The 19,896-nt window shown below is 50.2% G+C and overlaps 1 protein-coding gene across 7 annotated transcripts in view; it reads left to right on the forward strand.

The window, feature by feature from the left end:
* The first annotated feature begins 402 nt into the window (after nt 1–402).
* The window catches only part of DOT1L (DOT1 like histone lysine methyltransferase), a 77,396-nt gene continuing 57,902 nt past the window's right edge, over nt 403–19,896 (forward strand). For all 7 annotated transcript variants that reach the window (XM_080359224.1, XM_080359223.1, XM_080359225.1 and 4 more), the window contains exons 1-5: nt 403–795; nt 14,292–14,335; nt 14,654–14,728; nt 16,906–16,969; nt 18,624–18,852. In XM_080359224.1, the coding sequence (XP_080215350.1) occupies nt 715–795; nt 14,292–14,335; nt 14,654–14,728; nt 16,906–16,969; nt 18,624–18,852 (493 nt within the window). In that variant the 5' untranslated portion in view covers nt 403–714. The remainder of the gene's footprint in view (nt 796–14,291; nt 14,336–14,653; nt 14,729–16,905; nt 16,970–18,623; nt 18,853–19,896) is intronic.

A 19,896-nucleotide genomic window follows, 5' to 3' on the forward strand; every position in this document is an offset into this window, starting at 1 on the left:
GTGTCACACGGGTGTTCCGGTGTCACACGGACGCAGTGTCACACACGTGTTCCGGTGTCATACGGGTGTTCCAGTGTCACACGGGTGTTCCAGCCTTGCGGGATCACGGGTGGGGGTGGCCCCATGACACGGGGGTCCCGGCTCTGCACGGCCGCCCCGCAGCCTCGTGCTGTGGCCGCGCACGTGCCAGTCCCGCCCTGTCCCCCCGCCTCGTGCGCGACGTGCCGCTCGTGCCCCGCCGTGCGCGTGACCCCGCGCGCCGCCCGCGGGCGAGACGCGGGAGCTCTGGCGCCGCCTCGGCACGCACGGGCGCGCGCGCGGGGGGGCGAAGGGGGGGCGGCGGGCGGCGGCGCGCGCGAGGCGGGGACGCGCGCGGGGAGGGCAGCTGAGGACAGGGGGAGGGAGCGCGCGGCCGCGCCCGCCCCCCGCGTCTGGCGCGTCGTCCGGGCCGCGCGGCGCTCATTGTGCTGCGCCTCGCGCCGGCCCAAGATGGCGGCGGCGCCGGAGAGCCCCGCGAGCCGCTAACGACAATAGAGGAGGCGCAGGAGCGGGCGCCCCCCCCGGCACCGGCCTCCCCTCCCCTCCCCTCCCCGCCCCCGCCGCACCGCACCGCACCCGCCCCCGCCCCCGGCCGGGCCCGGCCGCCACACCCCGCCCCAGCCGGCCCCTCTAGCATGGTGCGGGGCCGCCGCCGCCTCTTCTCCGGCTGCCGACATGGGCGAGAGGCTGGAGCTCCGGCTGAAGTCGCCCGTGGGAGCCGAGCCCGCCGTCTACCCCTGGCCGCTGCCCGTCTACGTGAGTATGAGCCCGGCACCTGCCCCGCGCGGCCCCGCGGCCCCTGCGGCCCCGCGTCCTTCCCTCCCTGCCTGCGTCCCCGCCGCGGCCCCGGCTCCTTCCCTGCTCCCTCCTCCCTCGGCGCTCTCCCGCGCCCCCGCCGCTCTCCGGCACTTGTTAACGCGGCCGCTGCGCCGCTTCTTCCCGGGAGCGGCAGCAATCGCCTTATTTACCCGGTAGCGCTTCCCATGCGGGAGCGACCCCGGGCCCGGGGGCTCCGCTCTGCTGCGAGTCAAACCCCCCATTTCTTTTGATAACTGGTTGACTAAACTGAAGGGCGGGGAGGAGGAGGACTGGTTAATGAAAAGTTTTCGTGTTTGCCTGTGCCCGGCTCGTGTAACCGGTTCATAACCAGAGCTGCTCGGAGCGGGGGGAAACCGAGACGGCTTGTGGCTGATCGATACCGCCCGAATTACCGCCCCCCTCCCGAACCCGGCGGCAGGAGCGGCAATAAACCGAGGAGAAGCGTTAATTGTGGGCTCTGCCTTCGCTAGGGTTGGTGCTGTTGCTTGGGTTCCCCTTGGAGCTTCTCTTTTATTCGGTCTGAAGAGAATTCAAGGCAGGTTTGTCGGCTGATGGCAGCCGCAATCCGCGTGTTTTCACAGAAAATGTCACTTGTCCCCGTTCAGTTCTGTGAGCGGTTTATTTCCCAACTTGCTGGACTTTTCCCCGCCTCTCCCGAGCCTGAGTGAGAGATGGGTGACCTTGATAACAACGCCCGTGTTTGGATTAGTGAGAGGCGAAAGGCTTGAGAGGTTTGGCTTGGGTTTTATTTTCGTACGTGTGTAGGGTTTGTACCAACCCTTAAGCAATTTTTCACTGTTTGTAGCCCCCTTGAGACCAGTTTGTAACAGGAAAAATCTCTTTCTATATATATGTGTATTCTACTTGGCCTGAGTACTGTTGATTACCCCTTGTGTTTCAGGCTTTGCTCTCGTACGTGTGCTGCTTCACGGGGAGAACACCCTGGGACACGCAGGCAGCTGGTGCTGCTGGTGTTGTTGCTCGCTCGGCAATCGCGACGCGCCTGTGTGTGAATGATTAGAAGCGTATTGCTTGTGGCAGGGGAGATGGCTGCGGATCCGGATCTGCCGCCCGCCTGTTGGTGCTGCTGCCGTGCGTGTGCTGTCCAAAACACCCCCGTGGAGGCCGGCGCGCGGGTTCCGCCGCTGCCGCAGCCGTTCTGTCATTCGCGTGTGTTCGCGGGCGCGCGCTCCGCTCAAATTGACAGAAACTGAAAGTAGAACGATGACCAGTTCGGTCTGAGTTTGCGTTGCCAAATATTAACTTGTGTCTCCGAGCTGGTTGTGCCAATTATAGGCTAAAGCTTATGGAGGTTAGGGGTTTATCTGGAATGAAGGAATGGTTTTGATGTATATTCACAAAACTTCCCACAGGCTTTAAGGAAACAAATTGCAACCTCCAACGTCCCCCCGCCCCATGTGCGTTTCAACGCTCGGAAATAAGGATTTGGTTAATTGAGGAAAACTTGAGCAGCCAGTTCTGGAGATGGCAGCGCACATAGATGTTCTTTTCCAGTTAATCACAAACGCAATGGGCAGGGGTGCTTATCCACAAGTGCGTGTGTTAGAAATACCCCCAAAGCCAAACGTCCTGCCGTTAAACCCACCTCTGTGCGGTGCAGATTTTTTCCACGGTAATACAGAAGTTCATCTGGAGCCCATCAATACTCTGTCCCGCGGTCCGGGTGAGAAGCTCGCGCTGCGTTACAGACGCGTGCGCCGCTGGCGGCTCTGCCCTTGACGGCAGCACCCGGGCTCTGGAGCCGCAGGGATAACGCCGCGGTGTGTCCGGCCTGCTCTCCTCGCCGCCTCAGCCTGGAGCTGCCGGCGCTGGCTGCACCGCTGTGGTTTCAGAGCTCAGCTCTGTTTGACGTAAGCAGAACGTTTCTTAGTTTCACTGCTCGTTCTGCTGCTTGGTTTCTAGGACGCAAGGTGGGATACCTGGGGGAAGGAAATACACTTTAAGGAGTTTTATTTAGCAGCGTTCTTGGCACTTCCTGTTGGATGCAGTGAGGTGTATTTTCCCCTCCCCTTTCTCTCCAGCGCTCTTTGGAAGCTCGCAGCCCTTGCTAATTGTTTTTGGTGAGAGCGCCAGGAATGGCGGGGAATCATCTTTCCCAGGATCAGGGTGACTGGTGTTGCAGACCTGCTGCTTGGTGAGCGTGATGTAACCCGCATTGAGTAACTCGGCTATTTTTATGCTCTCACTACATCTTAAATTAGCGGCGTCAGTATTGCTGCGTAAAAGGCGAAGGGTCTTATGTCTCATATTAAAGGCTGCTTGGATTAATGACGTGTCTATTTATTGCAGGACTGCTGCTTATTTCATGGATAATAGAAGTGGGGTCTCTCCAGACTGCTGAGTTTGCACAATAGCTCAGCTGACAAACTGCAGCTTGTTGGGATGCAGAAAGAGCCGGGGAGGGTGATGTGAAACACGTATTTCCCTCCCAGTGTAATTAGGGCCGTGGGAGGAGAGCGCTGGTGTCGCAGATCAGCCTCCCACCCGAACTGAAAGTGTGACTCCTTCCCCCGCCCTCCGCCGTCTCAAAGGAAAGGGCACGGTTTCCTAATGGATCCGTAGTGAGCAGTTCTGTCCGCAGCACACTGTGATGAGTAAGTTGAATAGTGCATGGTGAGTAATCTCTCCTCATGACTCACAAAATATTTTCTGATGTTGACCTCTGTTTTTACGAGTGCCCCGCTTAATCAGAGCTGAAGTGAGTGTGTTCTATTGTGTGCTCTTTAACTCCTTGTCTCCCACATACCTGCCACGTTCTTTGCTTGCATTAGGTTGGCAGTGACCAGCGATACTGCGTTTAAAAGTTTGGTTTTGGTAGCAGATGAAATAGCTGGGTAAAGGAGGGACATTGTGCTCAGATGGGTGAGCGAGCAGAGTTAATGGGTCTGGGTGGTGTTAAATAGGCTGATGCCAACAGGGGATGGCATTTGTGGTCATACTTTATGTACTGATACGCGCAACTTGGTACTTACTGCTTAGAGGTAGGTCTGGTGGGTACAAGGAGTCAAGTCCTCTTGTAGTTCTGAGACTTGTAGATATTTAGTTTTATTCCAGAGAATTGTCCTTAAAGCGCTTCGTTCTTTCACCTCTGACTTCTACTCTAGTTAAATCTGAATATTTATGAGGTTTGAACATGGAGAATTTTCATACCATGGTGCATTCTGCCTTATCTGCGAGGCGTTTGAGGCTGTACTTTGAACTCCTCTAGACAACAGTTCCTGCTGAAGGAGCCGCAGCCCATGGTGTGTGGGGGAAAACGCGTGTGGGGTGGTTTATATTTTTAAACCTGGCTTGGTTCCACGATCTGCTCTGGCGTGGTTCTGCTGATACATCTCTGGCAGCAGTGCGGGTTTGCTCATGTACGGAGCTGAGCAACAGGAGGCTCCGGAGCTGCTGGAGCTCATTCTTGTCACCAAAATCCACGTTCACTGAGGTGCAGCCCGTTGCAACACAGGAGTTTGTGAATGTGGAAAAGCCAGTTTTCTAGCAGCACGTGCCTCAGTAAGGGGGCACCGTGGTTCACGTATCTCCTGTCCCTTGGGCTCGCACCAGGCAGGTTTGCAGGGTGATCAGAGCCAGTGCGGGTGCTGCCGGGGGGCACAGCCCTGCTGGGCCGGGCTGGGCGGTGTTGGCTGCGGCTTTGCCGTCCCGGCACTGCGTCCGTCCTGCGTGGCTGAGTCACTGCCTGTCCTGGTGCATGCTCTGCAAGTCCTTTCAGGTTTCAGAATTACACATCTGCCTGTCTCGCCTTGCTCTTTTCATCTGGATGGCCTTCCCGTTGGTCGCCCCCCGAACAGCGTTCCCCCCAAGGGTGACTGCAAAGCTCCGCGGGGGCCAGGGCTCTGGGTGCCGTGTTCTCCCCTCCCTGTTCGACTGGCCAGGACCAGGCGTTTGTGTGATAGCGCCTGGGAACTGACTGACGCTCTGAGTATCTTTAACCAACTTTATTCCCATCTTACAGCCTGGAAATCTCAGGCCCTTGACTCTGTCCCATGAGGGGCAGCGCTGGTTGAGCCGTTGTGCACATCGTACCTGGGTGAGGCGCGTCTTCCATGAGCTGCTGGAGCTTAAACCTCCAAATTAGTAACTGTGATACGTCTGGCTTGAATGATTCATGGATTTGTCTGTGTTCCTCCTCTTTGCTGCTGACTTGCCACTCAGTCGCAGTGGCACAAAATCCTCGTTGGCTAATTGAGTGTTGTCAGAGCATCTCGGTGCAGCTGTTGGAGAGGCGAGGAGGAATGGGCTCGAGCGTGCTGATAGCGCTGTTGGACAGGGGGAAGGGCAAGGAGTGTGTGTGTCATGGGGGCCTTTCTTTCCCTCCCTCCACTGGTGGGTGATGCAGCTGATCCCAGTCTGTCACCAGAGGAATGTGCTGTGCTCAGGGGCAAGATCACAGCCCGCAGGGACTGTCACCTCTGAAACTGAGGATCTGCAGTGGAGATGAATTACGAACCTTATTTAAGAATTTAGTGCTTTTTTGTGTGTATGTGTCACTCAGCTTTACTGGGAATAGCTTTTCTGATGATGAGCTTTGACTTCTGAGACGGCGTGGGAGCGGTTGCTGAAGTTGGGTGCTGTAGCACAGTATGGTAAGATCAATTTAGGAGGGTCCTAAATTGGTCCTAAATGGGTCCCTTTGCTGTCACACCCGAGCTGGGTGCTGCTGAGGCTGGTCCTGTGCTCCCACAGCCGCCCGCGTTTGCTGTTTTGTTGTATGAATCCAGCCCTTCCACACACTCCATTGCGCTCCAGCGCTGCTTAAAGGAGCTTGGAGCCGGAGGGTCGGGCTCTGCTCCCCAGGAACAAGCGCCAGGAGCAGAGCAAACGGCCTCAAGTTGCGCCAGGGGAGGTTGAGGTTGGATCTGGGAACAATTTCTTCCCCAAAGGGCTGTGGGGCATTGGAACAGGCTGCCCAGGGCAGTGCTGGAGTCACCATCCCTGGAGGGCTGGACAGACGGACATGAGGTTCTCAGGACATGGGGCAGTGCCGGGGTGGGGAACGGTTGGACTCTGTGATCTTGAGGGTCTTTTCCAACCCAAATGATTCTGTGACTCTAAGATGAGCCACTGGAAAACAGTTCCACGTTTTCCACGTGCGTGTGGGTTTTCCCTTGGATCAGCTTGTGCTGGGGGGAGCAGCTGTGGCACTGGGGGACACGGTGAGTCTGTCCATCCGTCCGTGGCTCCTGAGCCCGGTGACAGCCCCTCTGTGCGTGGGGTGGCCCTGGGGCTGTGTCACTGACAGTGTGTGGGCTGGAAAGGACACGCTGCGGTGTTTTCCCGGGCGCCCCCTCCGCCCCGCGATGTGACTCATCCGGGCAGGGAAACTGCCGAGCTGGCTTTGCCAGGCACAACCTCCTCACGCCCTGAGTAATGGCCCAGAAATCCGTCAGCCGTGGCAGAGGTTAGGGGATTTTCTCTGATTTCACAGATGCTGTCAATGCAGCTTGTTGGGAAATGTGTGTGGGGGTGACTAATTACGTGTAGGAGCTTCTCTAGTGAACAAAAAAGGCTCGAAAAGTTCAGCAGACTTCCGATTTCTCAACACCCCGCTGCCCTCCCCGCTTCTGAAAAAAACACGGAGCGTGGAGCGTGAATAGTGTGAAACTGGGAAATAATTGACTCGGTCATTTCAAAAGTGCTCGAGTTTCTTTACTGCCCAGCAAATTACACAGAAGCAAGTGACAGAATTGGCACAGTTGCATCATTTTGTCTGCACTTTTCTGCTCTCACGGATGCCAAAGGGAACCTGGCAATGTGCTGTTGGGAGGTGAGGAAGAACGTAACTGTACGGCGTTTAATTGCGCACACGTGGTTATTACAGAATAGGAGTTTCCTTCTGAGCTTCACCCTTTGAAGTAGAACTTGCCCTGAGTGACGATTCGGTCCTTGGTCCGTGTTCAGACCTGGTTTTGTGCAAAGCTCTGCCCAGTTGGGTACAATATCAGTCATCAGTTCAGTTGACATACACTTTTTTTCCTGGTATTTCTATAGGAAAAGTCCAAGTTGTTCTCTTGTATCAAATCTTAAGGCTGCAGTGCTCTTTATTTCTCATATAACTGAATTATCTGCAGGGTGACTGTTGAAAGGCAGAGTAGCTGTTCAAGATCGCCCTTTTATTCCTTTTGCCCCCGTCAGCGGATGAGTGAGGATTAATATTCCTGTCCCGGCCAGAGTTCCAGCTCAGGTAATTCACATTTATCTGCCTAAAGTTCACCCATCAGTTAGAGCTGGACACGGCACTGACAGCTGCGAGCGTGCCCAGGCGATGCTGCGCCGCACGCGCGGCCCTCCTGGCAGCCCTGATGTGGATGGAGACCATTATCCCTTCAAGCCTCAGATACGTGACTGAGTTGTGCTCCCCTTGGGAATTTCGGCAAAATATCTTACCTCTTGGTATGCAAGATTTATGGGAAACTTAACCACCCTGCTCCCCAGACATCCATATGTCGACTTTCCTACTCTTCTTTCTTACTGCCTTGGTTTTTTCTTCCTGCTTTGAGTTAACCTTTGTCTGATTGAAGCTTTTCACCCTGATGATCAGGACGAGGACCAGAGCTGGGGTGCTTTTTTCTCCCCTGACACTGTATTTATCACAAGTTGATAAGCATAACGTGTCTCAATATATTTAAAATATTTTCGCTTAATTTATTTTCTAACAGAAGGATCCGCAGAAGCAGAACTTCCTGTTAAGAATCCGTGAACATAATATATTTACTTTCCGAGTAATTATTAAAGGCAAAACTAACTCTGAAGAGGAACAAGAGATAAAACTCAATATACGGTATTTGCCACATGCTGCTATAGATATCAAATGGAGTAGGTACTATTTTTAGAGCATAGGAAGAGGGTGAGTATATTTCACAGCAGGAAACGATGGCTTCATAGATATGAACAGATCTATGAATAACGAAGAAGTTCCTGTTCTGAGTAGTTTCCTAAATATCTACAGCGAGAGAAGTTTTTAGCGTTAGGTGGAAAATGGAAGGAAGGGCTGGAAGCAGCTGCATGAAGTGTTGGAATCTTCCAAAACCCAGAACACTGCAGGAAGTTCTGAATAAGTTGCTTACTAAAAATTGCTGGGGTATAATACTGTTTCTGCCATTGAGATACTTGCTGATATTTCCCTATAGTGCAAAGGGCAATTTCCAGAGGCTTTGGCACTAGTCGTTGACTTCTTACACCTCAGCAATATTATTAGTGTTGGACAGTATATACTTCTGAAATTATAGAATGTTTGGCCTTTTAAGACTACTTTTTCATTCCTCAGCTGGGTTTCCATTGCACTGCAGGTGATTTGATATATGATAGGATAGGATAGGATATATTATCACTGGCAGCCTTGGTCTTGTTTGGCTTCCCTCCCTGCTTATTAGAAGAAAGAGCAATTTGCAACACATGAAGATGTTGTAATATTGTAGGGTCACTCACAAAACACCCTTAAGTTTTAGTTGTAGCTGAGGCCTGGCTTTGCTGCGTGCGTGCTGGCCTGGAGCAAGAGGATATTGCCTAAAACTCAACTGAGATGGCGATATTTTACACCATTACACGGTGCTGTTTTACCCAAATAGTTGCCTTCCCCAACATATTCCATTCTTCTTATTATTTATTTCGCTAATCTGTCTTTTTGCACGGTAGAACCACTTCATGCCCAGCCGGGCTCTGTGTCCTCGGGCGCTGCGTGTCGCTGTGTTTGTTCGCCCCTCCTGCCCACCGCCATGGGAACCGCGCTCCTGCGTTTGTGCCGTGTCCGTAGCAACAGTTGGAATTGCTGTGAAAGGCAGAGCGGTTTTATTGTGCTGTAGGTAGCTGCGATCAAAGCGTCAGTCGCTGCTGCACCCGCAGCTGTCTTGTCTGAAAATCCCTCATCAACTATATTCATGCTATATGGGGATTACCTGGAGCAGTTTTAGCGTATTTTGGATCTTGGGCCCAGCTTATCTTTTTCTATACAAGTCCTTATGTATCCACTGAGGAGGCCATGACACCCTCTATGTTTTCCATGTAATTTTGTGTGACAATAAACTCGCTAACTGCTGAAACTGCATCAAACTCGGCTGCTCTCGTGCTGTGTTTCAGAATACACTCTTGGCAGCTCTTGCTCCACTTGCTGTGTCTGTGGGGCTGGGAGAAGAGCAGAGAACTCTGCTTATAAATACTAACGTAAGGACATTCACAAGTATACGTATACACTTTTTTGATGTAAGGGAAGGACAATAATGGGATGCTTCAAAGAAGACTCTTGGTTCTCATCACAGAATCCCAGAATGGACTGGGTTGGAAAAGCCCTCAGAGATCATCCAGTCCAAGCCTTGGTCCAACTCCAGCCCATTGACTAGATCATGGCACTAAGTGCCATGGCCAATCTCAGTTTCAAAACCTCCAGGGCCGGTGAGTCCAGCACCTCCCTGGGCAGCCATTCCAATGCCTGACCACTCTCTCTGCACAGAATTGCTTTCTCATCTCCAGCCTCAATTTCCCCTGGCAGAGTTGAAGCCCATGGCCCCTTGTCCTATTGCTGATGCCTGGGAGAAGAGCCCAATCCCCACCTGGCTACAACTGCCCTTCAGGTAGTTCTGGAGAGTGCTGAGCTCAGCTCTGAGCCTCCTCTTCTCCAGACTAAACAAGCCCAGCTCCCTCAGCCTCTCCCCATAGGGCTTGTGTTCAAGTCCCTTCCCCAGTCTTGTTGCTCTTCTCTGGACCCTCCAGCACTTCAATCTCTTTCCTGAGCTGAGGGGCCCAGAACTGACCACAATACTCCAGGTGTGGCCTCATCTCACCTGGTAGAAAGATTTGTGCTTTGCTTGTTGATATGGAAGCTAAATGACACAGTCTTGATTGGGATAACACCTGATAACATTAAAACAAGTCTGGTTATAGAAATATTGCAAGGAGCAGACTTTCCCTTTCTCTTACTTGAAGCGTAACTGAGCACAAGGTGCGGGCGTTGAAACGCGGGTGCCGAGTGGCGTAGCCGGCAGGACCGCGGCGCCGAGCTCTGCCCTGGCCAGGCCGCGCTTTGCTGCTGCTGCAGCTGGAAATGCTTTTGTCCTGGCTTTTCACAGGCTCTTGTCAGCTGCTGTTTGCAGGTGTATTGAACACGGACACGCTCTGGACGTAGAGGCTGCATTGGGGAATCTAGACTGGGTGTAAGTGAAGTGAAACCCCATGGGAGGAGGAACGCGAACTGCCCGGCCGGGTGCGGTGGTTTGAGAGGTGCCCGCAGGTCCTGGACGCCTTCCTGCCGCTGCAGTAGCTCCTGTTGCTGTTCTGGTGCCTAGAGAAACGCTTATCGTCCACCACAGATGGAGGAAACTTCAGGGACATTAAAGAGGCACTTGTCCCTCTAGTCTTCTGCAAGATTGATTGGCTTTTCCTAATTCATCTTTTTGTTCTCTGCTCACCATCTTGTCTCCAGCTGTAACATCCTCTCCTCTGGATTTATGGACCACTGCCTGGGGAGAGAGCTGCCCCTGCAGCAACCCAGCTGCTCCTTCAAATGGGGCTGGAGACCGACCTCCTTTGTTTTGGGAGTCAAACGGATCGTTTGCCGATGGGAATTTGGCGAATCAAAGAGGCCTCTGTGAATACAGGAGCGGAGCCGGTGGTTAGTACTTGGGAGCCAGTGCTACCTGAGTGGAACAGTACCTAAAGACAATCATTCAAAAGTACACGAGTGTCGCCGTTGATTTGTTTGTAACTGGTTTCAGGTTTCGTTTTCTCTGGCGGGCAGCGGAAAGCTGGAGGGAGATCTCTTCCTCCTGCTTTGCGAGTGCTTGACCACAGCAGGTTTGCACCGCTCGGGCCACCTGGCCTGTGTCGGAGGAGATGTGCTCTGGTTCTGCACAGGAACGAGCTGCTCGTGCTGTGGGACAGTCCTGGGCAGCCAAAGCTGCGCACAAGAATGTGCATGAAGAGCAGATAAGGAGTCTGCAGGCTCTTTGTGTGCTGCTTTGAGAGCTGCTGATAGAAAGCGCACGAGCTGGATTGCTGTTTTTCAGGACCTTATCCAGGTTTTTGAAACCATTTGTTCTCCTCTCAGGTTTAGGTTTTCTACTCCCATCATTGTGTAGCACTTATCAGACCTCCCGAGGACCGCGGTTTGGAAATGAAGTTCAGAAGAACGCAGTGTTCAGCACCAAGCCCCTGCAGGATGAGCGCACTGCCCAAACAAGGGCCTAAATACAGAAGGAGGTGGATTTCGAAGGGCACCAGGGTGCCCAGTTTAGTTGCACATGTTCTTTTAGGTTGGAGATTGACTTCAGACTGTGGATCGTTGCACCGTGAGATAACCAGTCTTGTTCAAATATACCCAGAGTCCAGGATACGCTACCGGATTACAGAATGATATCAAAATAATGCCATATCCTAAGGGATGTTAACTTGAAAAAATAATGTAACCCAACCAGCCACACCTGGTGCAGGGTGGTGTATTAACAATGAGAAGCTTTTGGAGCAGCTGGCTTGTGGTAAAAGTGTAACAGGTGTCATTCTCACTTGAGTGTTCTGCAAAAGCTCCTTATCCAGCTGTTTGCGTTAGAAATTGGGCGCTTTGTTGGACAAAGTTATCGACAGATGACTGAAGCGTGTCTGGTGCTGTTTGTAAGGTGCGTTGTATGACTGGGGACCCTTTAGTTTCCAGATGTGTGTGTTGGAGCAATAGCTGTGATTGCTACTGAGAACTCAGAAGTTCTGGTCATATTGATGATTTTTTTTAATTTGGGTTAACGAACCGTATGCGATTATAGAAAATGATAATGATTGCCTGAAAATACATATTTGGGAAGAGCTTTTGGGCACTGTGTTATTTGGCCTTTAAAACCACACATAGGGCTTCTCATATCTGCGAGACACAAGATGCCTTTTGTACCCAGAGGGCTGGCTGGAGCACTGAATCACATAGAGACACTCATTATCCTTTTATTTTCCATTTTGACCACCCCCCGCAATCAGAAATTCTGTTGATTTTTCCAATGAAATGTCCTGGCAAAAACTGTTGGAGTTTCTCTAGGAGCTCACGTTTCAATTTCAAATTGTACGTTTAGGTTGAAAATAAGAACTCTTTATTATAAGGTCCAGCTGGAGAGAATTGACTGCAATAGCCAACTTTTAATGCATGCCTAGTGTTGTTTTAATAAAGTTGTTATGAATAGCTTTGGGCGTTCTCAATGATTACTATAAATGGCAACTTTTTACTTTAAATACTTACTGTATAGACCACATTAAAGAGATGAGGTTGTGTCGCATGAAATAACTTGTGTTTGCGTGGCTCCGACTGGCTGGGTTTGGGTTTGGAGGCCACGGTTTTGGGGAGGTTTCTGTTCAACTCGCCTTTTGAGCTGCCAAAGATTCTCTATCGGTGCCATAAACAATTGCATGAATACAGATGCGATGACTGGTGCTGTTTAATGTCTATTCTTATTAAATCTTACAACCATAACGTTGAAATGGGACTTAAAGTTTCTCTAAAGGAAAGGGAAGCTGCTCTGTGTTTCCTTCAGATCTGTTTTCCCTCTTCCATGGCCTCCTCTGCTTTGAAGAAACACCGGGAGATGGTCTCTGGTTTTGGTTGCAAGGCTTGCATGAGATGTCAGGAGCTCGTCTGCTGGGACAAAGTGTGTTAGATGGGCTGCAGTAACCGTGGTGAGTGTTTCAACACGGGCAGCAGAGCCGCAGTCACCGTGGAGCTGTGCTCAACTTCATTATTCCTGCAGAATGACAACACTAAACCCAGAAAGGCCCCTTCTGGCCGGGGTTCCCCGCATGAGGTTGTGTTAGTAAAACCACTTGCTTAAGCTGCATCCTCTGCCGTTGGAGATTTGTGATTTTGTTGGTTTTTTAATTTATTTTTCAGTATTTAACACAAGACAAAACATCTGGTAATTTGGTCATTTAGCGGTGTTTTTATGAAGACCTATAGGACAAGGGGTTTCTCCATGTGTTCCACTGGCACTGAAACTGTCCAAAACCATCAATGAAGAATATAAATTCCCCGGAGAAAACGGTTATGCCAGAATAAGCGTGAATTCACTTTTCCGGTATAATGTGCTTATGTTGATAAAGCACATTCTTACTACCCAGGAACACAGTTTACTGGAAGAGCCAGATCAGCCCACGGGGTTTCTACTGTGATAATTCTGCGTGTAGCGAAAGGTGAAAATTGATAGGGGATGTTTATGGATCAGCTGACTGTCTTGGGTTATTTTTATCCTTTTCAGATAAGAAATGAAAAGAAGGAGAAGTCCTGTGTGCTTTGTCTTGCTGTGTGTGCTCAGAGTCAGATGTCGGTTGGGTTCGAGGCCGCCGTGCGTTCCGTCCCAAACGTCCCGACTGCTCCTGTCCTGCCTGTTTCTCCGTTTTGAGATTGGAACTGGAATGTTTTGTGTTTCTTTGAGTCTGCTGTGTAAGCCTTGGACTTGGCTTTAACTTTTTGCATTCTGAAGAAGCAAAGAAAGCTTCTCTTAGTAAAGTAGGAAGAGTTTCTTATCCCTGCGCGGTGAGGCTTCAACGATGTTCTCCTGCCTTTCGGCCGAGGTTTTGACCCAGGGCCGAGGGGCTGTTTGTTGGAATGAGAACTAAAGGCCGGCTGATCCTGAGCCTATAAACTGGTTGTTCAAGGGGAAATGTGTTTCCTCATGCAGATACAAAAGCTGTGTTACTGATGGAAGAAGCATCCTTTTGACTTATGTCTTGAAGAAACAGAAATAATCCCAGGTGGTTTTCGTCATCTGTCCATTAGTGTTTCTCTTCTTCCATTTCCTTCTGTCCCCTGCCCCAAATCCCTCACTTTGTGCTGCCTGTCCCTACCCTTTGCTGTAGAATTGGTAACTCTATAGAAATTACATTTCTGCCGCAGAAGACACGGGGAATCATTTGGGAGTGAGCGAGCTTGTGCCCTTGGAGCCCTGCAAGCTCCTTGGATACGAGACTCCTAATTAAAAGGTCAAAGCCACTTCAAGAAACAAATGTCTAAATATAACGGCAGCTTTGTGCAGATGGGCTCTGGTAACCACGCTCCACAGGATGACAAAGCGATGGGGGAACTCCTGCACCTTCCCTAACGCAGGATTTTTTTGTAGCGTGGTGCATATACCTGCAGCTCCAAGGGCTTTGTGAGCACGAATGTGAAATGCTTACTCCTTACTCCTGAGTAAACTCCCAAATTAGAGTCAATCAACGGCAGTTCCTCCTTGTAAATCTTCTGCTAGTCCGTAGAAACTCAAAATGTGTATTTCCTTAAGGCTTATTTTCTCGTAGAGAGCTCATTTTGATGGGTTTAGTGGCAATCCGACTCCTTTCCTAGCACGCTTGCCCCCTGTGTTCTTAAAGACGTCGATCCCTGTAATCTTCTGACACGCAGCACACCTGAGGTCTTTTTGAAAACATCTCTTATTTTCTTTGTATTTCAGGACAAACACCACGATGCTGCTCACGAAATTATTGAGACAATTCGGTAAGTGTTGAGGCAGACGTGGATAGAACCCGTTCCTGTTTCTCCTTGCATCTTGGCGAATGGATGTCTTGAGATATAAAGGAGGGCAGCAGTTATCATTTAGCAGGGCTAAAGTATTTTCAAAGCTGAATTGATATCGTTGCCATATAAATGTCCTTTCCTCTCAATTCTGCTGGTAGAGTTGGGCTGATGTGGGGAAAACGGGAGGATAAAGGTTGTTGTCTTAGCATGTAGCAACACCGGTCTGGAATTGACACAGACTGCCTTATTATACTTAATTGGAGATGTTCTTATACATTATTTCTTCTCTTGTTCCAGGTGGGTCTGTGAAGAAATCCCAGATCTCAAGCTTGCTATGGAAAACTACGTTTTAATTGACTATGATACAAAAAGGTAAGAGGAGTACTTTTTTCTCCACCAGGAAGATAGGCCAGCACAGTTTATAGGGAATCAGTTTGTAACTGGTTATTCTTAGACACTATAAACTGAAGTTTTCCTTTTGAACTGGCTTCAGACTCGGCAGAGTTATTTTGGTAGGAAATGTGTAACAGAAATATTGGCAAAGGTTGCTGGATCAAGGACATAATTGGAAACTCCGCAGCGGAGAGTCGAGCTCTGCTGTACGTTGGAATTACTCACGCCGGAACAATGATCGGTATCCGCGCCCTTGGACCGCGTCCAGTGTCCGGAATCCGAATGGCACGGGCGTTTCCACTTGTGTAGTAACTAAGAATTCCTGTTCAGACAGCGGCGTTGGGAGCGCGGGCGCCGTGTCCCGTCCCCTCCGCGTGGGGCTGGGGGCACGTGGGTGCATTTGCGTGGGGGCTAAAGCAGAATCACACAATCCCAGAATGTCAGGGGTTGAAGGGCCCTGGAAAGCTCATCCAGTGCAATCCCCCCATGGAGCAGGAACACCCAGATGAGGTTACACAGGAAGGTGTCCAGGTGGGTTGGAATGTCTGCACAGAAGGAGACTCCACAACCCCCTGGGCAGCCTGGGCCAGGCTCTGCCACCCTCACCCCAAACAAGTTGCTTCTCATATTTAAGTAGAACCTTTTGTGTTCTAGTTTGAACCCATTGCCCCTTGTCCTGTCACTGGTTTTCACCCAGAAGAGCCTGGCTCCATCCTCCTGACACTCCCCCTTTATATATCTGTAAACATGAATGAGGTCACCTCTTCCCCAAGCTATAGAGCCCCAGCTCCCTCAGCAAAAGACAAACTATTCACACCACTCTTTGGGGCGGTTAGAAGTAATTGTACAATTTAGTTACGTGTGAATACCCATTGCACAAACAGCTTAAAACGCATGTATATTGTGTGGCGTTCACCCGGAGGTGGGCGCTGACCTGCGCTGTGTCCACGGGGAGCCCTCAGGTTTGTGCTGAGGCTTCATTGGGACACTTGTTACTCCCTTTCTTCCCCCCTGAAGAATTCCACAGGAGTAATGGGGCTCCAGCGCCCCTTCCATCAGATCCATTAGTCTGGATGTGCAGATTGCTGCAGCGCTGGAGCGTTTGCGTTTCTGTTGTCCTCTCTGGGACCCTTCGCGGGGCAGCTCCAGCGTGTCTAGCAGCGATTCCGAGTGAAACAGAAACCCAGCTGCTCCCAAACTCACCTCTCCGCAGCTTTTCAAGGAAGTCATAAACCTGTAGTTTTGGTAATGATTTTAGTCTTTTTGCTTCCTTTGAAACAATGAGTCACCAAAATGACTTGTGGCAGCAGGATGTGAGTGAAGAGCGAGACAAACCCGCTTCAGTCTCCGTCTCGGTGTGGACTGAAGCGCGGTGGCCGGAGCCCGCGGTGCTGGGCAGTGCTGAGCGCCAGAGTCCCGGCTAGTGATGGAGGAGCCGCTTCTGCTGTCCTCTGGTCCCCTCCGCCCCCCTGACCCAGGGGTGGCCGTGATTTAATTCTCTTGCTCCTCTAACTCCTCGGATTGGTTTTGTTGTTTTCTTTGCTCCTGCTTTGTGGCTCTGATTACGTAGCACATGATGTTCCTGGTAATATCTTTTCTTCCCTGGCCTGAGATAAATTGATTTAATCCTCTCAGCTTCTGTCGTTAAGGCATCTGCCAGAATTGACTGTAATCCCGGCTGGCCCGTGGAGCAATCAGGATGCTTTTCTGATGGGTAAAATTTCAGATCGTGTCCTGTGTCATGTTCAGTCCCAGAGTTAATTCTAGAAACGTATCTGCTTGTCTCAGGACACGGAGAGATGGAGGAACAAAGGAGAAAGATTTACAGATGTCTTGAATTTCTGTGCAGCTGAGAATATGGAAAAGCACTAATGGGTTATGAGAGTACAAAACTTTCTAATAAGTAATACTTGGAGTTCAGTCTTTCCTCCAGATTTTCCACCAATATTATTCGTCATGTACTGCTGGTCTACTGGGGAATTAAAGGAAATGACACGTAGTTCTGAAGCTGTGTATGTCATTACGTGTTCTGCAAGAAACAAACTCTCAATAGCACCTACTTCCAGTCTGTACAATGACAGAGGAGTTCAAGGTTGTCCCTTCGAGTGTCGCGGAGCTCTCTGGTTTTGCCTGACCCTGCGTTCTCTCTCCCGCAGCTTTGAGAGCATGCAGAGGCTGTGTGACAAGTACAACCGCGCCATCGACAGCATCCATCAGCTGGTACGTATTTGTGTGCGTATCGAGCTGCCCTGAGTTCACGTCTGGTCAGTAAAGCCCAGCGAGCGGTCACTGATCGGTCTTGTTCGCATCGCCGCTGCATCACTGCCCTTGTCCTGCTGACCACGCTCTTTTGGATACAGGACAGGACACCATTGGCCTTCGTGGCCACCTGGGCACACTGTTGGCTCATGCTGAGCTTCCTGTCCATTAGTCCCCCAGGTCCCTTTCTGTCTGGCTGCTCTGCAGCCACTCTGTGCCCAGCCTGGAGCTGCAGGGGGTTGTTGTGGCCAAAGTGCAGCACCCGGCACTTGGCCTTGTTGAACTTCATCCCATTGGAATCAGCCCATTTTTCCAGTCTATCCAGATCCCTCTGCAGAGCCTCCTGCCTTCCAGCAGCTCCACACTCCCTCCCAACTTGGTGATGGTCTCAATCCCCTCATCTAAATCATCAAGAAAGATGTTAAACAGGACTGGCCCCAACACTGACCCCTGGGGACACCACTAGTGACTGGCCGCCAGCCCCATGCAGCCCCATTCCCCAGCACCCTCTGGGCCCGGCCCAGGAGAACAGGTTTCTCTGCATTTAGCGTGTAGATGTTTCACAGGGATTTATCACCTAGATTTGCTTTTGTGTGGGGAAATCTGTGCCTGATGGGTCCTTAAATAATCCCTGTGAACCCTCCTGTGTGTTGTGGCGATGACCCGTGGCTCAGGAACTGCCCCCTTGCCCCTCAGCTCCGCAGGGTCACTGGCCAAAGCAGAACGGAATCTCTTTTCAGACCGATTTAACAAGCTTTTTGGTTTTCTTACCTGTATAAAATGTTGAACTGGAGGAAGCAAGGCATAATCAATGAATTAAAGTTACTATTCAGTTTAATTATGAAAGTATAGGTGGATTTTTTTTCTCTTCTGTGCTCATGGGAGTTATTTGAAGTGTAGAGCATTGTGACAACAAGACTTTTTCCAGGCTTTCCTTCACTTTGTGGGCCTCCCTGAAACTTGTGCTTATTTGCATTCAGGGATCTGAATTTGTGTGTTGGGTAATAGCTAAGAACGTGAAGCTGTTCACCATTTGCAGGTGCTGTCTGAAATGGCAAACCTGGTTGTTTCATGTGCTTCTTGCCACCCAAATGAGGAACGTTCAGGAGGGATCCTGGAGCCGTCCTTTTTTTGCTTGTTTTTCCTTATCACACGGGGAGGGCTGAACGTTTTTAGCCTCAATGGTTTCTGTTTAGGGAGGATATTCCGCAGAAGGAGGGAATTACGGGTTCATTACAGGTGATCTGCAGGAACGTGGAATCGCTCTTACATTGCAGCACACTCAGCAGCAGTTCAGTGGTGATCAGTAGATAAAACACGAGTTGACAGGCTTTTACACCTACTCCAGATATATTCAGTATTAATATACCAATGATACATAATTGTTATAATTACATTACCTACTGATTTCTTTTCTTCCCTTCATTTTTCCCTTTGCCACCTATTTTTGGCAGGCTGGTTTTTATCTTTACAGACGCGCACGGGCAGCGCGTAGGGAGGGATGGGAGGAATTTCTCTCCCTTCTCCGCCGTCCCAGCGCAGCCTTGTTCTCATTCTGGTGCCATTTCCTTGTCCTCACGTTGGGTTCGTGTTTTCCTGCCGCTCTTTCCCACAGTGGAAAGGAACCACGCAACCGATGAAGCTGAACACGCGGCCGTCCAACGGGCTGTTGCGGCACATCCTGCAGCAGGTGTACAACCACTCGGTCACCGACCCCGAGAAACTCAACAACTACGAGCCCTTTTCCCCAGAGGTTTACGGAGAAACTTCCTTTGACTTAGTGGCCCAAATGATCGATGAAATTAAAATGACAGAGGACGATCTGTTTGTCGACTTGGGCAGTGGTAAGTGACCCATAACTTCAGTGGGGTTTCTTTTTCTCTTGTTTTTTTCCTTTCTTTAAAACAGAGTGAAATTCATTTTGGGAAAGGAAGCCAGGGCTGAGGATTGTGTTGCAGGATAAGCACCTTTTCTAGATAATCCCCAGTGATGCTCCTGCTTTTTATGACAAGATTAAATAGACCAAACAGACATCCCAGACGTTCTTCCCTGTGCTGTTAGTGAAATCTGGGTCTGCAGATGTTACAGAAAGCTCTTGGTTTCTGCTGCTATTGGCAGATACATTTATAAAGAAGACGCAATATTAGAAATAGTGCTTGAAAGATACCAACAGCAGTTCCATTTCTAAGGATTCCTGTTTTCAGCGGGTTCGGTTTGTGCCCTTCATGGCTGAACGTGGCGTCTCTCGGCCCTTCCCTTGCCAGCCACAAACACTTGCTGTGCAATCGGAAAATGAAGCAGTTTTTCCTCTAAAATACTTTGGCCTTGTGAGACTCCAGAAAATCCAACCTACAAGTGATTAGAGTTCTCAAAGGAAATAGATTCTTTTAAATGGTAAAGAGACCAGCTATGACTCAAGCACACGTGGCAGAGATACACTGAGGAAGGTGATGATGTTCTTCTTTACATACAGCAGGACTGCCATTACCCCCCAAAACTTAACACCTCTCTGGTCAGGGATCTTTAGCGACTCTTTATTTTTAAGCCCCTTCCTCGCCCAGTGGGACTGAAGTCTGAAATGTCCTGTTTCACTGAGTTGTGTTCACATGAGACATTCACAAAGGCATCAGACAAACTAAAAGATGCTCACAATTGTTAGTTCAGGAAGGTTCAAGAAGATGGTATCTGCAGGGCTGTGTAACAAGCTCACGTGTGAGATACTTTTACCCACTATCATCAGAAATAAAATCAGGTGTTTTTCGCTAACCTCCCCACTTTAATCTTGGAGATTGACCAATAGTATAAAAAAAACATTAAAAAAAGCCTGAATGAAAGGAACTTTATTGCTAGACTCTGACAAACGTTGTAGCCAATCTTTGAATTAATGG

The sequence above is a fragment of the Nesoenas mayeri genome (assembly GCF_963082525.1).
Source record: "Nesoenas mayeri genome assembly, chromosome: 25".
Taxonomy (NCBI): domain Eukaryota; kingdom Metazoa; phylum Chordata; class Aves; order Columbiformes; family Columbidae; genus Nesoenas; species Nesoenas mayeri.